The sequence below is a fragment of the Aedes albopictus genome, chromosome 3 (genome assembly GCF_035046485.1).
Source record: "Aedes albopictus strain Foshan chromosome 3, AalbF5, whole genome shotgun sequence".
NCBI classification, from domain to species: domain Eukaryota; kingdom Metazoa; phylum Arthropoda; class Insecta; order Diptera; family Culicidae; genus Aedes; species Aedes albopictus.
This window is the reverse complement of record NC_085138.1, coordinates 305,347,518-305,366,410: the sequence shown is the minus strand read 5'-3', so window position 1 is coordinate 305,366,410 and position 18,893 is coordinate 305,347,518. Positions and strand designations below refer to the sequence as shown.

General features: G+C 37.4%; 1 protein-coding gene across 1 annotated transcript in view; it reads left to right on the top strand.

Moving 5' to 3' along the window:
• The first annotated feature begins 3,442 nt into the window (after positions 1-3,442).
• LOC109413080 (outer dynein arm-docking complex subunit 4) overlaps positions 3,443-18,893 on the top strand; it is a 46,124-nt gene continuing 30,673 nt past the window's right edge. Inside the window, exon 1 of the mRNA XM_029857289.2 lies at positions 3,443-3,632. Within this exon, the coding sequence (XP_029713149.1) occupies positions 3,603-3,632 (30 nt within the window). The 5' untranslated portion in view covers positions 3,443-3,602. The remainder of the gene's footprint in view (positions 3,633-18,893) is intronic.

Sequence of the window (18,893 nt, the reverse complement as noted above, 5' to 3'; positions counted from 1 at the left end):
TCAAACTGTTCTTGAGCTTAGTCTAGTCTAGTCTAGTCTACACATACACAGCCAGTGGAGCGGACCTGGTGTGATGGTTAGAACACTTGACTATCACGCCGAGGACCTGGGATCGAATCCCACTCCCGACAAACTCACAAAATGTGGGTTCTTCCTTCGGAAGGGAAGTAAAGCGTGGGTCACGAGATGAACTAGCCTAGGGCTAAAACTCTCGTTAATACAGATAAAAAAAACATACACAGCCAATCATTGAAAGAATCCTGGAAAATGATATGATCGACTACTCCTATCATTTTTCTTGTCATTACTAATGGTTGCAGTGCATCAGAGATGCATTACAAGCATAAAAGCGTATCAGTACACGGGGACATCTCGTACCAACCGTTCTGTTAAAAGTTAGAATAAAATTCTGCTTCGATCGGAGTGACTTTGCTAAGAATGTTAATGTCACTCCATGTCCTATGGAATCCCGAGATGGGCAACAGTATATCCCCCGTATGCCCTGGCTCTCAAGCCTAGGCTTAAGCGCCTTTACCCGCTCTCTGAAACGAGTTAAAAAGTTATGGTATCCAGCCCTCCTCAAATACATATGTACCCGTAATATTTGGATATTGCTGATATGAGTACAAACAGGAAAACAAATCAGAAAGATCTCACCATATTGATTTTAATTAGGGCCTTGTGCTCTATCGTTTTGTCATCGACAGGTAGAATCAGCATCAGCATCACTTTATAAATTTCGACTATATGACATTTCCCCGAATGACCCATTACCCCGAATATTTTTTGTCCATAATGAATTGTCTATTTGCTTAAATGAAGGAAAGCCATGCCTTTAGTCCCGGAATAAACTAGCTTGATTGATAAAATTTTATTCTGCTTCTTAGAGAACTGAAACACTTAGAAGAAAGTATATTCAAATCCTTGACCGCTTCGTAAAAATTTTTGACCAATCTAAGTAAAAGAGCAGCCAAAAGCCAAAAGGAAAATATCATTATTGAACTATTGGTTTCAGATCATATGAACGAAGAATAATAATGAATATTAAGAATAATGAACTAGTGATCATGTCACTATTCTTTATGCCTGAGATGAACCAGCCTCGGGCTGAAAATCTCATAAATAAAGACATAAAAAAAATTCTTTATGACAGTACTCCTTGAAAGAACAACCGATGATTAAAAGAAGGAAAAATCTCTGATAAAAGTATTACCAGTTGAAACGCAAACAAATTCCTTGAAATAATAACTAGAAAGAATAGTCTATGTTTGAAAGAAGGATACACATCTGATGATCATATTAGCAGTTGGGATGCCATAATGTTCCTCAGTAGCCTGGTTAAAAAGAACAACATATGCGCAAAGAAGGAAAATCTTTGTTTAAAATATGGCCAATCACTTGAAGCACCGTTAGTTACCCAGAGCGGGTCTCCAGATAGGCTTGCGGATAAATTATTCGGGGCAATAGGTCATTCGGGGTAATGGAATTCGGGGTAATGGGATTCGGGGTAATACAATTCGGGGTAATGGAATTCGGGGAAATGTCCTAAAGCCATATATTTCACCTCTTCCAAACAAAATCGAGATACATTTGTGGGTGTCAGTTTTTGCTCATTAACCAAAAATATGGCCATTTACCGCGATTGATTATGCAACGTCACTCAGTATGTCAGATATAGCTGATGTTACGTGTGTAGACCTGAAGTTCTGAACTCAAAGATAGTTTGACTGACCTGGAACATTCTCATAGTGTCTCTAATTGACATTTGAGATTTCAAGAGCTTTGCGGATCCCTGCAGATTATGCAATACTTTTATATATAGCGAAAACACATAAAGTTATTCTTCTAGATTTGAAGTACATAAAATTATTCTTGTAGATTTGAAGGACTTCCTTATAGAACAGTTTGGACGACCCTGAATGTCCCAAAGATTTATAATAAGCTAGTAGACTTCAGATTGCTCTAGTATTTAGCTGCGGTTGATTATGCAACGTATAACAGATAAAGCTACTGTTACGAGTTTAGACCTAAAGTTCTGAACTCCAGTGTAGTTTGGTTGACCGGGAATATCTATATAGTGTCTATAAATGTCATTGTAGGTGTCAAGAGCTTCACGGACCCCATTAGGTTATGCAATGCTATTATTTGTGGCGAAAATGCTTAAAATTACTTTTGTAGATTTGAAGAACTTCACTATAGGACAGTTTGGAACACCTAGAATATTCCAGAATATAAAACACCTTTTGATATTATTGATGAAGGCTAAACGAATACATATCAATGTAACCCACATCCAAGTTCAGCTTTTAGAACAACTGGTATGTCAACTATTTCGTTTTTCCAAATTTCATAGTGTTCAGGATTTTCTAGATGATCAATAAAGTCACAAGTACAAATATGCCCATTTTTTCCTAATAGAGGACTCAGTTTGCAACAACTTTGCCGAAAACAGTATTCTATGTTATCGAATCGGTGAATTTATACAGCGGTTTCTATGTTGGGGTCATATATGACCCCTCTGGCTCCAAAGGGTTAGGACTGCAGAGTGATTGCACAAATATCATTGAAGTACTTTGTTCGGTCGATACAATGTACAAATTTTCTTGACCCACCCAGATGTAAAACTCATTTTAATGCTGCATTTTGTTAATGTTAGTGATAAACATTACGATCAGGCCATGAACAAGGTTGAGGTAATCTATCATTATGAATCTATCATTATTAGGCTCCGTATAGAGCCGTTGAACCGAAACTACCTATATTGTATTGATTATTTAGCTTCTATTTTCACGTGGCCCAAACATTAAAAAGTACTTCTTCGAACGATCCCTTCTAAATCCAGCTGTGAAGCAACAGCAAATCAACAACAGCCCAAAACTTGAAATGGTGAACGGTGAAAAGGATAATTAGCCACCACCGCCCTCGACCGTGCCCTTTCAACTGCAGCCTTTCGATTCTACAGCCGCATTTGACATACCTACCAAAAGCGTTCAAGGACTTCTAATGGTACGTGGGTTTTCCCTACAATAGAGACAGGAGTGGAAGGGGCTGGCTTAGTTCTGTTGTCGGAAACATTTAGCTGATGGTTTCGCCGACGATGGATGCCGTCATTGCCCTCGGTGTAGGTGGTGAAGCGTTTGTTCCGCAAAATGGAAATGGATAGTAATGAATCCACCTAATGGTCGTCTGAATCTCCCATTGTGAGCGATTGAAAAACATTCCCACACCCGAAAGTAAATTCCAACCGTATAAATTCCGTGCATTTGGGAAAACTTCCACATGATTACAAAAGGAATCTTAGAATCTTATTAGTCCAGCGATTATTGGTGCTTTCCTGCTAGCCTCGGTGCACTAGATTGGTATAATGCCATGTCAAGCGCCGCGCCGCACGTGGTTGGCAATAGAAATTTTAAGCTTCGTAAATGTGCATCCCGATGGGCAACCGTTAGTTCTTTGGAAGCTAACGAGAGCGAAAGTCGAACGCGCGCGTAAATTTTCGTAGAACTCGGGACAAAGTTGTTCGGATTTCGTCTAAGTAGAATTTGAATCGCTTCAGAGTTGTCATCTTTACAGTACTGAAGGATTAATAAGCTGCCAGCAGGATGAATCGTCCAAGATTCAACATTCCTTTGGTAATGGAGTTACTCGGCGTGCATATACAGAAGAACGATATGGTGGGATACAGCGAGAAGGGATTGGAAAGTTTTCAATGTGAAATATTGTCACGGCAGAACCCAGCAAAAGTTTGGGAGTAATTTACGAACCTATTAAAACTTTTGTAGCTATGAAATAATTATAACCGCAAGTTTGACAACACGCGATTGTTATTTTTTATTCATACCGTGTGCTTTGTTGGTAGTAAACTTTATTGGCACATATGGCCAATGTAGAAGTAAAACATTAAAGTTTCAGCAAGACGTAAGGAGTAGGGCAAAGTGGGGTAAGATGCCATTTCTCAATCTTTCATCTTTCAATGATAAACAGCTTCATTTTCAGGCATTCAAAGTGGTAACAGTAACATGACAATATTTTCTTGATACTTTAGCAATATTCACGAGAGTAATACATTTTCATCGATGTTTATTTAGCGTTTCTAAAAGTTAATTCGTAAAACGGTTCAAAAAGTTGTTCAAAAAGTTAATCTGCCGTGGAGTAGATGCCACTTTGTAAAAAACATTCGAAAATTACGTCTATCGCGAAAAATGCTCTTGAGATCCCATATCCCCCCTCTCTCCCGCTCTTTCGTATAATCAATATTTCTCACTTTTACCCCCCTAAACGATAGTCGTCTTATTTGAATGACCCCTCACATGGATAGTGTAGCCATCAACAACCATGCGCCTCCATATGGTTCTCAGCTTAATTGCAAGCAAGAAAAACCAGAAGTTGCCTATTTTCATTGGGAAATCAAGATATTTTCCTTGGATTCGCCTGCCTGGCTTCTAGAAGGATGTTTAATGTAAGCATATCTTAATACCATTCACTTATCCTCTCTTCCTCTTCTTGGCGTAACGTCCTCACTGGGACAAAGCCTGCTTCTCAGCAGTTCTATGAGCACTTCCACAGTTATTAACTGAGAGCTTCCTCTGCCAATGACCATTTTGCATGTGTATATCGTGTGGCAGGCACGAAGATACTCTATGCCCAAGGAAGTCAAGGAAATTTTCTTTACGAAAAGATCCTAGACCGACCGGGAATCGAACCCGTCATCCTCAGCATGGTCATGCTGAATACCCGTGCGTTTACCGCCTCGGCTTTATGGGCCCACTTATAGTAATGATCAAATCACATTCAGGAATGATTTAATGAGTTGGATAATTTTACCCCATCTTGGCATTTTGAACTTTGTTCCCCTACCGGGTAGAAACAACCCCATAAATGCAAATTTCCTGATTTTACTTTGGCTAACCAAACCAAGTTAAAATTACAATGTTGAAATGCTTTCCCAGGTAACCAATAAACATTTGAATAAGCGGTACATCGGTCTTATATTTGCTTGTAATCTGCTTGCTGTCCTAGCATAGCAGTTTGATAGCTTAGATACCCTTAATTAGCATTCAAAATTCATTTCAAAAACCTTTTGCTGTTACGTAGCATTTCAATTGCACATTTTTTTTGGGATTAGGGCATTCAAAATGTCATTTAAAGCCACAAAACTGCTTAAAAATAATGTGTTGCTGCCATGTTTAAAGCACTGAATTCATTTTTCATTTATGTGTCGCATCGTCGCGTCTATGCAAACTATTATCGACGTCTGTTGAAGCTCCTTTATGTGGTAAATGGATTACTCATGTCATACAAAACATGGCGTAGTGAAAAAGATGATTTTACATTTTCTGTACCCATTCCAATCTTTCTCGCTCAACTTCGAACAAACACTTCAAGCGAAATAATGCCACCTGATCAGAACGAAACCCAATCACTACAAAGTCAAAATAGAACAAAAAATCAGCGCTCTTTACAGCTTCAATTTCAGCCTATCCTGTAGCACGCAGGAGCTCCTTCCAACACGTTCTATCGTATATTACCGTCATGCGGGGCTTCTTTATACACTTTTTCAAGGTTTTTCAACTTTATGACATTATAACTCCCACCCAAGTAGCACTTGTAACTTGCGGAATATTTTAGAAAAATAATAAAGATTGCATAGCCGTTTCACTGTAGACAATCTTATATTTGCAGTACACATTCTGGTTGCTCAGACATCCCAATGCAACCTTATTTTGGCAGAAGCTACATTACCCAAGTAACCAGTAAGCATTTAAAATAGCATTCCTTCAGCATTATAGTAGCCTTTACGACAAGGCGTTAAATGCTAATTAGCCGTATATGCACCTATAGTGCTACCTCACAGCAGGTTTTGGCAAAATAACGGGCTGTCTTAGTGCTATCCCTTCAGGAACGTCGTGACGAAATGTCAAAGAAGCGTAACTTCTCGTCGAGCAAAAAAAAACAAAAATAGATTGACGTCTGCTTCTCGTTCTCTTAAGCCTGCTTCCCCGCTTCATCGTCCTTCCATATTCCAGCCGGTGCTAGGTGGTACTTTTTTGCTGATTTTTGTAGTGATGTAGGTTTGAACTTACGATCCGGAGATTGATTAATCATATCTGCTTCGGATTCTGTTGCTCCTGATCCACGATGCTAAAGCTGTCCTGGTGGCGTGCGTTGATTTAATCGCCAATATAAAGAATGATTCGATAACAGCTTCAGATTCAACATCCAAAACCTGTTTTCATAGAGATATTTCATTGTGGTAGAGCATTACGATCCCTTCTTTTAAATATCTGTGGAATAAGATTGTTTCTTCCCTCTTTCAAACAATCCTATGATCCACCAAAGCATCCACCTATTCGGCACATATTTTCCGACGAAATGATAAATAATTGGTGATTTTTTTATGGATAAGTTCCCAATGCAATCCAGTTGCAGTAATGTTTTCTTTGGTGCGTTTGGATGAGTAGGGGAAAATGAAGAAACAAATAAGATGCACAAATTTGTAAACAGAAGCATAGGCTCTGTAAGAGAGAGACAAAATATGTTGCCAAATGCGTAACATATCTCCCAACCTTTTTGCTTCTAGCATTTAAAGAGCAGTTGAAAAGCATTCTGTATGCTCCCAAGTGAAACCACTTCAAGCAGTTGAAATGCCAATTAACAGCCGAAAGCTTTTGAGCAGCACAGCTTATGCTAACTCAAGGCAGCTATGCATTCGAACTGCTTATGTAGGGCAGCAAGCAGTTTAAATGCGTAATACGGGCTGATACACGGCTTATTCAAATGCTTAGTGGTTACCTGGGTCCATATTCCAGCCGGTGCTAGGTGGTACTTTTTTGCTGATTTTTGTAGTGATGTAGGTTTGAACTTACGATCCGGAGATTGATTAATCATATCTGCTTCTGATTCTGTTGCTCCTGATCCACGGTGCTAAAGCTGTCCCGGTGGCGTGCGTTGATTTAATCGCCAATATAAAGAATGATTCGATAACAGCTTCAGATTCAACATCCAAAACTTGTTTTCATTGAGATATTTCATTGTGGTAGGGCATTACGATCCCTTCTTTTAAATATCTGTGGAATATGATTGTTTCTTCCCTCTTTCGAACAATCCTATGATCCACCAAAGCATCCACCTATTCGGCACATATTTTCCGACGAAATGATAAATAATTGGTGATTTTTTGATGGACAAGTTCCCAATCCAATCCAGCTGCAGTAATGTTTTCTTTGGTGCTTTTGGATGAGTAGGGGAAAATGAAGAAACAAATAAGATACACAAATTTGTAAACATAAGCATAGGCTCTGTAAGAGAGAGACAAAATGTGTTGCCAAATGCGTAACATATCTCCCAACCTTTTTGCTCCTAGCATTTAAAGAGCAGTTGAAAAGCATTCTGTATGCTCCCAAGTGAAACCACTTCAAGCAGTTGAAATGCTAATTAACAGCCGAAAGCTTTCGAGCAGCACAGGTTATGCTAACTCAAGGCAGCTATACATTCGAACTGCTTATGTAGGGCAGCAAGCAGTTTAAATGCTTAAAACTGGCTGATACACGGCTTATTCAAATGCTTAGTGGTTACCTGGGTATATTACACATTGGTTACCATCTCATCTCTTATGCGACGAACGACATGTTGCACAATGGCTCCACCTCCTGCGCTTTTTCGGTGACATAGTTGTAGAAATCGACGTTGCAGTCATTCAAAATCGATTTTTGAATTTGTCGCGTAGAAATTACCGTGATTTAGTTGTAACAAAGTGTGCTGCTTGGGCAGAGTAGCGAATGGATTTCCAAATATTTACACATAATAATCGTGAGTGTGTATCTAAGATGTATGCAAAATTTGAACTAAATCCATCAACAAACAAAAAGTTATTCATACACCAATCGGACACATCTCATATGGAACCAGATGGGGCCTACTTTGAACATTTTTAACTATAACAAAACTGCATTTGAATTTTCAGGGTTATTACTGTAGTATACTATATCGTACATGATTTCAATAAATATACGCGTGGAACGGACCTGGTGTGATGGTTAGAATACTTGACTATCACGCCGAGGACCTGGGATCGAATCCCACTCCCGACAAACTCACAAAATGTGAGTTCTTCCTTCGGAAGGGAAGTAAAGCGTGGGTCCCGAGATGAACTAGCATTGGGCTAAAAATCTCGTTAATACAGATAAAAAAATATACGCGTTCTGTTGCTACCTTTGATATTATGAGCAGTTATAACATAGACAGTCTGAAAAAAGGAACCACCAATCCTTTATTTAGATGAAACGGTCATTTACAATGTATAACTATACAAATATTCGAATGTATATTCCACGTTGATACATTTTGAACGAATTAATAAACCCTTTGAAATTTATGAACTGTAGAAACAATGCTTACAGAGCAGATGTTCTGATACGTTATGATTGTTTTTACGTTTTATTCGATTTTCTTACGCCTCCTGACAAGCAATAAAGGGTTTGCTTGAAAAACAACTTCAACCAAATGAAGGGCAGAATATTGCGTCATAATAGTTCCAAAGACATCAAACAAATTTGAACCATATTTTGAATTCAAAAACTCCATATTAAAAAGTGTTCAAAGTCGCCCCGCATTTCAAAAGTAGCCCCGCACGACGGTATTTTCATTTGGGTTATCTTTGGGTGGAACATATTTCAAATTTGGTGGACGTTAAATGGGCTGTCCACTTTAGAATAGGTATCATAGAAAGAAAAATATTTTTCGAAGCCAATGAATCTGACTTATTGTATTTTGAAGGTAAATATAAAATGTGTTGTAGGTAAATATAAAATGTGTAGTTTTTATTTCTTTTCTATGAAATATCGATCTTAATATGTAATTAGTGCCATAGTTTTTTTCCGCACAAATATTTTTTTAAGTGAATCTACTCAGAAGTACATAATATGTGATCATAATATAATATACCGTAAAACGGGGTATCATTGATCAGCGGGGTAACATTGATCGGCTTGACCGACCTCATGAAATGTTCAAATAAGCATTTTTCATTGTATCAGTTTCTACTCTTGAATGGTATTTCGTAATCTGCTATTATTCAGCTATTAAATGACATGTAATTCATCTTGTACCGACTTTTCGAACCCTCTAAGCAGAATACCCTCTTCGAATGAGTGTAATCAGTTTAATCAGTGTAATCAGTTTCCTTAAGTCATTGCCTACCTTTAGGCGTTATACGTGGTTTTGGGGATTTTAGTCCTAAAATTACTCAAAAAGTACAAAACTTGTAAGAATTTGGACAACATATTTGGAATCAGTGATCCCACATTTAGTAAGTAAGGGTATTTTCAACACAAACGAACATTAATCAATGATATGATCAATGTTACCCCAAATCAACAAAATGACAAAATAGATTAAAAAGCTTATTTAAACATGTTTAAAGTTTCACAATACTTTTTCGAATAGCGTTTAAAATATAAAACATGTAACGTTTGCTTCAACAAAAGAATGATTCAAGAAAAACGGAAATTCTGATCAATGTTACCCCGGATTACGGTATATTGAATCATAATCTGTATGATTTTCAGTATTTCATCCATGAAACTATTTGATTGGGAGGAGTTCGCCTCTCGACTTTAAAATTTTTGATACTGCGCAGGAAAATTGTAAATAATTACAAAAATAATCCAGGTATTATGAAACATATAAGGTCACTTGTATTATGGAATCGTTAGTCCAAATAACGATCTCAGGATATAGTTTATTCCAAAAAATCAATTTGAATGTAGCAAGAATGGGTAGCAATAAATTGTATATGGCCTTGCGAACCTTACGTGGTAAAAGTTTGATGTGGTTTTTGGTTTTGCACATGTCCTTGATGAGTACAAATTTGATTCTGGAGGAAATACAGGGGGTAGCCAAAATGTCTGGGATAGGCAACTTTTTTTCTGTCCCAAAAAAGTTTAACATGCTGTAACTTTTCATAAAGTGCATCATAAATTGTCAAATTTTGAATGCATGTTTACCTATTATATGTGCATCATTGCACAGTGGCCGGAAGCCGGAGAAAACCTCAAAAATCGACTTTAATATTTTATTTTTCTTATATTTTTCTTCCATTATAGATACTTCAACTAAGAAACCCGCAAATTTTCAAGTCATTTGGTCAAAAATTGAGTCTTGTAGATTTTTTCAAAGTTGAAGTTTTATGTGCTACAATATTAGTATTTATTGTCTTGATTTTATGAGCTTCCTTCATGAGTTCGTTCTAAAAGTTAGGAAGACTTGAATAATGTGACATTATTTTTTGTGTTTTTGGGTATGAATTACCATTACATTTCAGGGATTGATTGGAATTCAATCAGAAAATTATTATGTTTTAACAATATGCAAACATATTCACTTTTATGAAATTTTGGAGAAAAACTTCCTATTAAAGAGATCCAGTACTTGTTTAGGAAACATCAGAAAACGACGCCGTATCCCGAATCTGACGAGCAATTTTGTCTAGTTTTTGGCTATATAGGTCACTGTTTGCGCATTTTTGCGCTAAGCGCGAAAATTTTTTTTTTCTTTTCTGTCATGCCACAATGGAGCCGCATGGTTGTGGAGGAAGTGATATTGTTTGATAGTATTTGAACATAGTTCAAATTGGCTTCAGAATACTAACAATTTAGTGTAATTTTCATTCTTGTGAGAGGCTTTCACCAAGTAAGATGGTCATAGGAGGAGGGGGTGGGTTTGTCTGATAATGTAATGGCCACAGCTTTAATATTTTTTTATATTTTTTTTTAAATATATTATTTTTTGTCAGAAAAACACAAGAAGGTGGGTGCTCCTGTAAAAAACAGTAAGCTGGAGAGGAAAGGAGTGATGACTAAGTATGAATAAGCCTTTATTTACTTAGACACTACCTACATGTTTCTGCACCAGATACAACTAACTCTTTTAACCATCAAAATAAAAGAAGAACAAAAAAACATGAAAAACATGTAAAAATAACTACAAATCATTGCTCATTGATTTTAACTGGTCGTTTCTCCGATTCATCTTAATCGTTAGAATTGCTCAACACCCTTGGAAGCAATCTCTTCACGAACTTCTATCGAAGTTTCAATATATAGTGACAAATTCGTCGACATCTACGCGTTTTTTTCTACACGCACGTCGCTACAGTTCAAAGCAACAATCATCTATAAAATATAAAAGGAATTCTCTAAACGACGTAAAACGTTACGTTAAATATTTTTTTGCGTAAACGTCACGATCGCAATTTAATGAAACGAACATTTTACGCTCTTAAGTGAAATCCCTTATACTGGTTTTTAAAACTTGAAGTTTTATTGTACCTATGTTATTCATGCGGTTACGTTAAACACATTTCTACTGAACGACACACAAAGTGATAAAGATTTAGAAAATATTTTCTGGAACTCTACTGTTCATCAATATGATTCCCGATCTCTAATGATCGTTTATCAAAAACTCCTTTCAATATTGCGAATATGAATTGCCAATTCTTTATAGATAAGGTTGTTTCGGTTGCTTCGACAAGTGATAGCAGAGATCGATGTACCTTACAACCCAAACTCGGAAGAGCATATATGAAGTTGTTGAAACGAGATTGATAAAAAGCAGTTCAAATTTTACGCAGTTCACTATATTAGACTATCTGACCCCATAACGATTGAATTAACACATCTCCGATAAACATAAACGATTTTTTCTAATGATTTATGTAGTTTTGAAGATTTTGGACCACCCTAACAGCAACAAATACACAATTATAGTTTATTTCAATACCAATACATGATTTGAGAACCCCCAAATTAAAAGGTTAATCAAAATCTACGTTCAGAAAGCATATCGTGATAGCTTATCATCGATTATTTTTATACGCTTTCCATAATCAGCAGCTTTCAAAATTTTGAACCACCCTAATATAGTAAAATCAAAATATATGAAAAGTTCCATATCAGAAATAGATTTAGGAAACTAAAATCATCATAATCTGTGAATTTTAGCAATTTCGGTTAACATTTGAGGTTTTGTCCGACTTTTGTATGGAGGCCCGCCACTGTGCATTGGTACAAATTTGGGCTCGATTGGTTAATCCTTCGCAAAGCTAGAACCGTTCTCGTGAAACACTATTTTTTTAGGCAACTAATTTTCGAACTGTCATATGATCTCGGAAACCAGTGAACCTAATTGAATGAAATTTTTAACGTCTATCAAAAATATATTGATATTTATTACGACGTTATAAAATTTAATATTTTATCACGACGAATAAAATTAAAGTGGTGTGACATTATCACCCATATGGAGGAAAATAACATTCTGTGTTAGATGTTAATCTAATCCCATCCGAAGGGGGTTTGGATTGTGAAAAGAAGATAACCATTTGCGATTGTGGAATCGAGTTCAGTTCTAGGCCTACTGGCGACGGAGATAGTCGAGTGACTCCGTAGCTTGAAGGAATAGAAGCGCCCGTCTAGCGAATTGGGAGTCGTAAATTCGAGTCTCACCGGCATACGTGGATTTCTTTTCATAATTTCAAATCTCAATATGTTCATCGAGCACATGTTCTGTTGTGCACATGGATGTCAAAGCATTTTCAACATTAATATATTTTTTTTAATTCTTAATCACTTAACCTAATTTGCAGCTCTATTGTCCACTGGGGCACTACATGAGCAATTTCAATTGACAGCTGCACATACATTTTGTACAGCGCCTAGATTCTATTCTACTTTATCGAACTGGTTGCCTTTCTGCTGCTTTCACTTTTTCTACATTGTACCTAGTAGAATGATGAGCACAAGAATGATGATGGATGGCCGTTGTTCCTTTCCAGTCCGATTGGGGGTCCATTATGAGTAGCAGTTCGCCGATGTCCAGGTATACGGGTCCGTTTGAGCCATGCGGCTCAGAAGAGGGTCAGTGTCAGTTGCTCTCGGGGAAAAGCAACTGACGAAAAATTTCAAGTGCCGGGGCTGGGAATCAAACCCAAGACCATCCGCATATGAAGCGAACCTGTGACCAACTACGACACGGGCCCCGGCTAGCATTAATATATTGTTGATAAACGTTCAAAAATTCATTCAATTTGGTTCACTGGTTTCCGAGATATGACAGTTCAAAAATTAGTTGTCTTAAAAATATGTTTCACGAGAACGGAATTCGTACCAATGGGGCACATATAATAAATTGACAAGCAGTCAAAATTTGAGAATTTTCGATGCACTCTATGAAAAGTTACAGCTTGTTGAACTTTTTAGTGAGAGAAAAAAATATTGACTATCCCAAACATTTTGGCCACCCCCTGTACCAGGTTGTGAACTTTTCAATTGGCCCGAGCAAATGATGTTTTTTTATGCTGAAAAAAATGCGAATTACAAACTTTGATCTTAAAGAAATAGAAACAGCAAGTTACATATTTTTTCCTCAAAACATAAGCTTCAATAAACTACATATGCTAAACATATTTTGCTAAGTCAAACCGTTTTTAATCTGCAGCTGGTGGGAAGCGTACCTATTTTTAAATGCGCTCGCTTTACAATCTTGGCTATTATAGCCATGGTTACTTTTGGACGTTGAACACGATTGGTTGAAGTTGGTGTATCTGAATTTCTATTGCTAGAGATTTTTTGAGAGAAGTAAACTTAGCCCGATTTAGGATGCCACTAACCAGACTGTGAGCTTAGTGCAACGAACGAAAGCATATCGTATTCAAAAATATTATTATTATTTTTCATATTAAAAAATACAAAAATTGAAAAAATGTACAATAAGGTGTCGAGTCGAACCACTTGATCATTTTTGGCACTTTTCCGCTAATACTCGATCGATTTCGAACCAATTAATTTGAATAGATACTATGCGTATCTCTCCGCGTACAAAAAAAATCAAGTCAATTGATTCAAAATTGACTGAGTTATAGCGGAAAAAGTGCTCATAATTACCAGCCCAGCCGAAATGGCCCTATTTCTCAAAAAATGACTCGAAAATATGACGAACTGGAGCAAATTTCAATCAGAATTTGGACTCAGCGGCAAAACACAGTGGTCTTTGAGAAAGACAAAACGTGGTTTGGCTGTGTAACTTTGAAAGAAAATGAAGCAAAGTTTTAATCATGTCTCAAATCATTTAGCATACTGTGTCCTAGGGTGCCATTGATTGTTTATTTACTTAATTCTAGAATATATTATTAAATATTTAAGTTTTTACTTGTGATGCGTGATTTGTTTGTATGAATTTGAATTATTCTAGTCTAGTCTAGTATAGTCTAGTCTAGTTTACACATACACAGCCATTCATTGAAAGAATCCTGGAAAATGATGGGACCGACTACTCTCATAATTTTTCTTGTCATTATTAATGCTTGCCGTGCATCGGAGATACATTGCAAGCATTAAAGCGGCCAGGCCTACTGTGCAGCGTCATTAAGCAATACTGTGAGAATCAGTTCCGAACTAGATTCCACAATCCACATTAAAACCGTGAAACGGGGACATCTCGTACCAACCGTTCCGTAACAAGTGGGATTATATACAACTACGTTGGGAGTGACTTTGCTAAGAATGTTAATGTCACTCCATGTCCTCTGGAATCCTGGGATGGGACAAAGGTATTTTGCCATATGCCCTGGCTCTCAAGCCTAGGCTTAAGCACCTTTACTCGCTCTCTGAAACGATATCAAAAGTTAACCCTCCCTTACATACATTTATCCGTTATAATTCAAAGTTATTTTTACAAGTATAAATAGAAAAAAAATCAGAAAGATCTCATCAAATTTACTGTCATCTTGATTGCAATTGGGGCCTTGACATCCATCGGTTTCTCCTCGGTAAAGCCGAATCCAGCAAGCGTGTTTAAAGCTTATTCTGATAGAAGCTTTGCTGTTGAGTTCACAATTTCACATTTTCTTTTTATTAATGCTTTTAAGGGAACGACTGTTACTTTAACTGGAAACTTTTGGTGGCTACGCAGTCTTTATTCTTTAAACGGGTTTATTGTTTACCCAACGTTTCGGCACTTAGGGATGGTGCCTTCATCATCCCTAAGGGGCTGTTCATAAACCACGTTGTCATTGGGGGGGGTGGGGGTTGGTGTTGGGTTCGGCCAATGACCATTTTGTATGGACAAATAAAAAAATTAGTATGGACTAATGACCACGCGGGGGGGGGGGGGTTGAAAAGTCCCAAAAAAAAATGACCACGTGGTTTATGGACAGCCCCTAAGTGCCGAAACGTTGGGTAAACAATAAACCCGTTTAAAGAATAAAGACTGCGTAGCCACCAAAAGTTTCCACTTTTTATTAATTTTAGTTAAAGTTTTGCCATTTTTCGTGATTTTCATTAACCTTAAGCACTTCTTATCCACATAAGTACAAAGACACAGAATCTTGAAATTCACTAGGTATGGCTTCACAGGTCACACATTCTCCTCAGCAACAGAACAACCGACATAATAGCTATCTGGATGGTCCTTTCTGCCTGGATTCCGGAAAACTAACACGTACTGCGGAACTGTGTGTTATCCAAGCCGCAAGATAACAGGAACACATTTCACTCCTTTTTGGTTTATTTTCAAAGATCATCTACAATCACTTTAATAATTTTGTTGTTTTGCGTAGCACCATGAGCTTTTTCTCACTTTTTTCCACCGACCGAATCGATAAACGTGGAAACGAGCAAAATTTGACGGACGATCTTTGTTTTAATGAATTTGAATTATTCGAGTCGAGTCTCTTACTAAACGAATTCCTATTAAACGAACTCCTACTAGACAGGGGTGAGCGTTATAGGAGACTAAGGGTCTGTGTCAATTGGCGAACTAAAATTAATTTTCACTTAAACTTGACATTTCGATAATTATTTCATTAGGAAAACTATCAAGTTTAAGTGTTGAACTGTCAAATTTAAGTAAAAATTAATTTTAATTCGTCAATTGACACAGACCCTAAGAGCTTATGGGATTTCGGCTTTTTGGGGGTGTGGCCTATTATCTCGGGTGTATTAAAGACCGGTCCAGAAAGTATGGAGCCAGTAAGAAAATACTGGCATTTCATAACTATTGATGACTTGATCTTTTTGAAAGCTACATCCTGTTGGTCAATCTATTTTCTCAGCATTTGTATGACGGTTTTTGCGGTTCCAACAGTGTATTTCAAAATACATGAACTTTCAACGGAACATCATTGAAAAAATGTGCTCAAACGATGTACAGAGTTTGAAAGGTCACTTAGGAAAAGAACAAAATATGGTGGGAGTAAGTGAGAAAATTGTGCAACCAGCAATTAGCAACCACGATGGAATAATACGTTAAAGCATAGGCAAAATTGGGTCAAAAATAAAGATCCTGCTATCCCTCGTTTGGATAAACAAATAATAAAGGTGTTTGAGCACAACAAAAAACCTTCTAACTAACACAGAGCGGGGTATGACTAAAAAAGTTACCATTTCGAATTCCAATGTTCATCGGGGCAAAGAACGTTTGAATTTTCGATCCTATAGTAAGCAGAAACAGACAAAACGGAGCCCGAAACAAGAACCATCGATCACGCCCAGACAACTAAAGACTAGGTGCGTCCATACTTTCTGGGGCAGTCTTTAAGAGTTAGCGCAATACTTTCTTCGACAAAGTTTTAGGGCTTGATAAAATCTACCATTTAGAACTTTGGTTCACATGATTAGTTGGCAACTTGGCCGCTAGAGGGACCATCAACAGTTTGATGCTAAATTGCACTACAGGAACCATATCAGGTTGCCAAGCAAACGTTACGATATGCGACAGCTCAAGACCCTGATAATTTGGAAGGATAGTGTCTTCGGGAAAGTTGTTGGGTACGCCAATAACTTACTGACGATGAGTTGCGAAGTTCCAAATTCCTCCACTGGGCGGCGCTAGTGAGACACCAACTTTCTAAGTTATCGGGGGGAGCGATACTAGTTTTGCCAAGCCGAAAAACCCCAAAAAAGTCGAAAAAGTCGAAAAAAACCGGTAAACGCCACCCAGTGGCAGAATTTTGAAACTAGTGTTTATTTTTATGTCATACTGATCAACTTTGCCGAAGACACCAACTTTCTAAGTTATCAGGATTCTGAGCTATGAGATTTCTAGAATTTGCATGTTTACTAGCGCCGCCTAGTGGCAGAATTACGAAACAAGTGTTTATTTTTATGTAAGTTTATGTTATACTGATCAACTTTGCCAAAGACACCAACTTTCTAAGTTATCGGGATTCTGAGATATGAGGTTTTGAAAATTTATTTGCTCACTAGCGCCGCCCAGTGGAGGAATTTCAAACTTCGCAACTCATCGTCAGTAAGTTATTGGCGTACCCAACAACTTTCCCGAAGACACTATCCTTCCAAATTATCAGGGTCTTGAGCTGTCGCATATCGTAACGTTTGCTTGACAACCTGATATGGTTCCTGTAGTGCAACTTAGCATCAAACTGTTGATGGTCCCTCTAGCGGCCAAGTTGCCAACTAATCATGTGAACCAAAGTTCTAAATGGTAGATTTTATCAAGCCCTAAAACTTTGCCGAAGAAAGTATAGCGCTAACTCTTAACACACTCGAGATAATGAGCCACACCCCCAAAAAGCCGAAATCCCATAAGCTCTTAGTCTCCTATTAAGCGGATTCCTATTGCGCCCCCCGACCAGTGATCTTATAAGAGTCTCGACTGTACTTTGTTAACCACTAATGTGTTAACCAGTAATGTTTTGTATTCGCATCACAATTTATGGTCTCAGAATCGCAATTTTGAGTTGAAATAGTTTAGCAGAAGACAGGATACATATCGTTTTTCCGCCAAACAAAAATTTTCATTACTGACATTTTGAAACTTATTTAATTACGGTTATATAACATAGCGTATTCTGGTGGTATTCTAAACACTGGTTTTGTGAAATTTTGTAGCGTTAAACATAATGAGAAACATACTTATGTTTTCTCTGATTCTTATAGAAAATATAAGTAACATCACAAAGATGTTGCATAGGCTCCACCTTCTGCGCTTTTTCATTTGTAGAGAAGTCTTAAAAACATGGTTTTATTGATTCAAATCCAAATATTCTAACTAGTCATATTGAAGTCAATGTAATTCCTATAGAATATGCTGTGTTACATGGGAGTGTTCCTATAGTGGTGGGTCCCATAAGAGTTCAATGGGTTGCGCCACTTTAGGAACCAATGTTAAGTTTTACCTCCATAACAGGAACCGTGTACTGGTGCAAGTAACTTATTAGGAAAAGCAGAAATAAACGATGGTTATTACATTTTTGCTAGCTAATTTAAATGAAAAACTACCGATTAACGTTTTCAGACTTTTTATTCAGAGGTGTTATCAATTTTATTTAATAATTTTACTACAAGGAGCTACTAATAGCACCACTATTGGTACGTTTATTCTATAGAACATGAAAAACGTTTATTTATCTTATTTTGTTTCTGATTCCTTGCTTGCCTCCGGGCCGATTCCGCAAAACTTGTGTCTTGCGTCAACTAACATTAATTTGAATCACCTAGTAACGACCCAAGTGCAAAAACTAAACCATTGCGCTCCGTATCAAAATTGATTGCCTCTGTCAGAGCTTATTTTGCCAACCAAATCAAAAGCCATAAATCACTTCTGGCCGGGTCGGTTGTGTAGGAAAATATAGCTCATCATTGACGTTCTCGACCCAGTCTCGGCAGTCAGAGTGTTTCGCTGCAGTTGTTGTTAAGAATTCCCAACGTGGAAACTGTAACCAAACGTAAATAAAATCGATTATCTTATTAGATTTATGTCACATTTCGATGTTGTTTATGTTGGGATTGTTTTCGCGATTACGCTAAACTGATGGAGAAGCCCAGGCCGACGACGACGACGACTGCCGCGGTTCCGCAGTCAGTTGTTTTGGT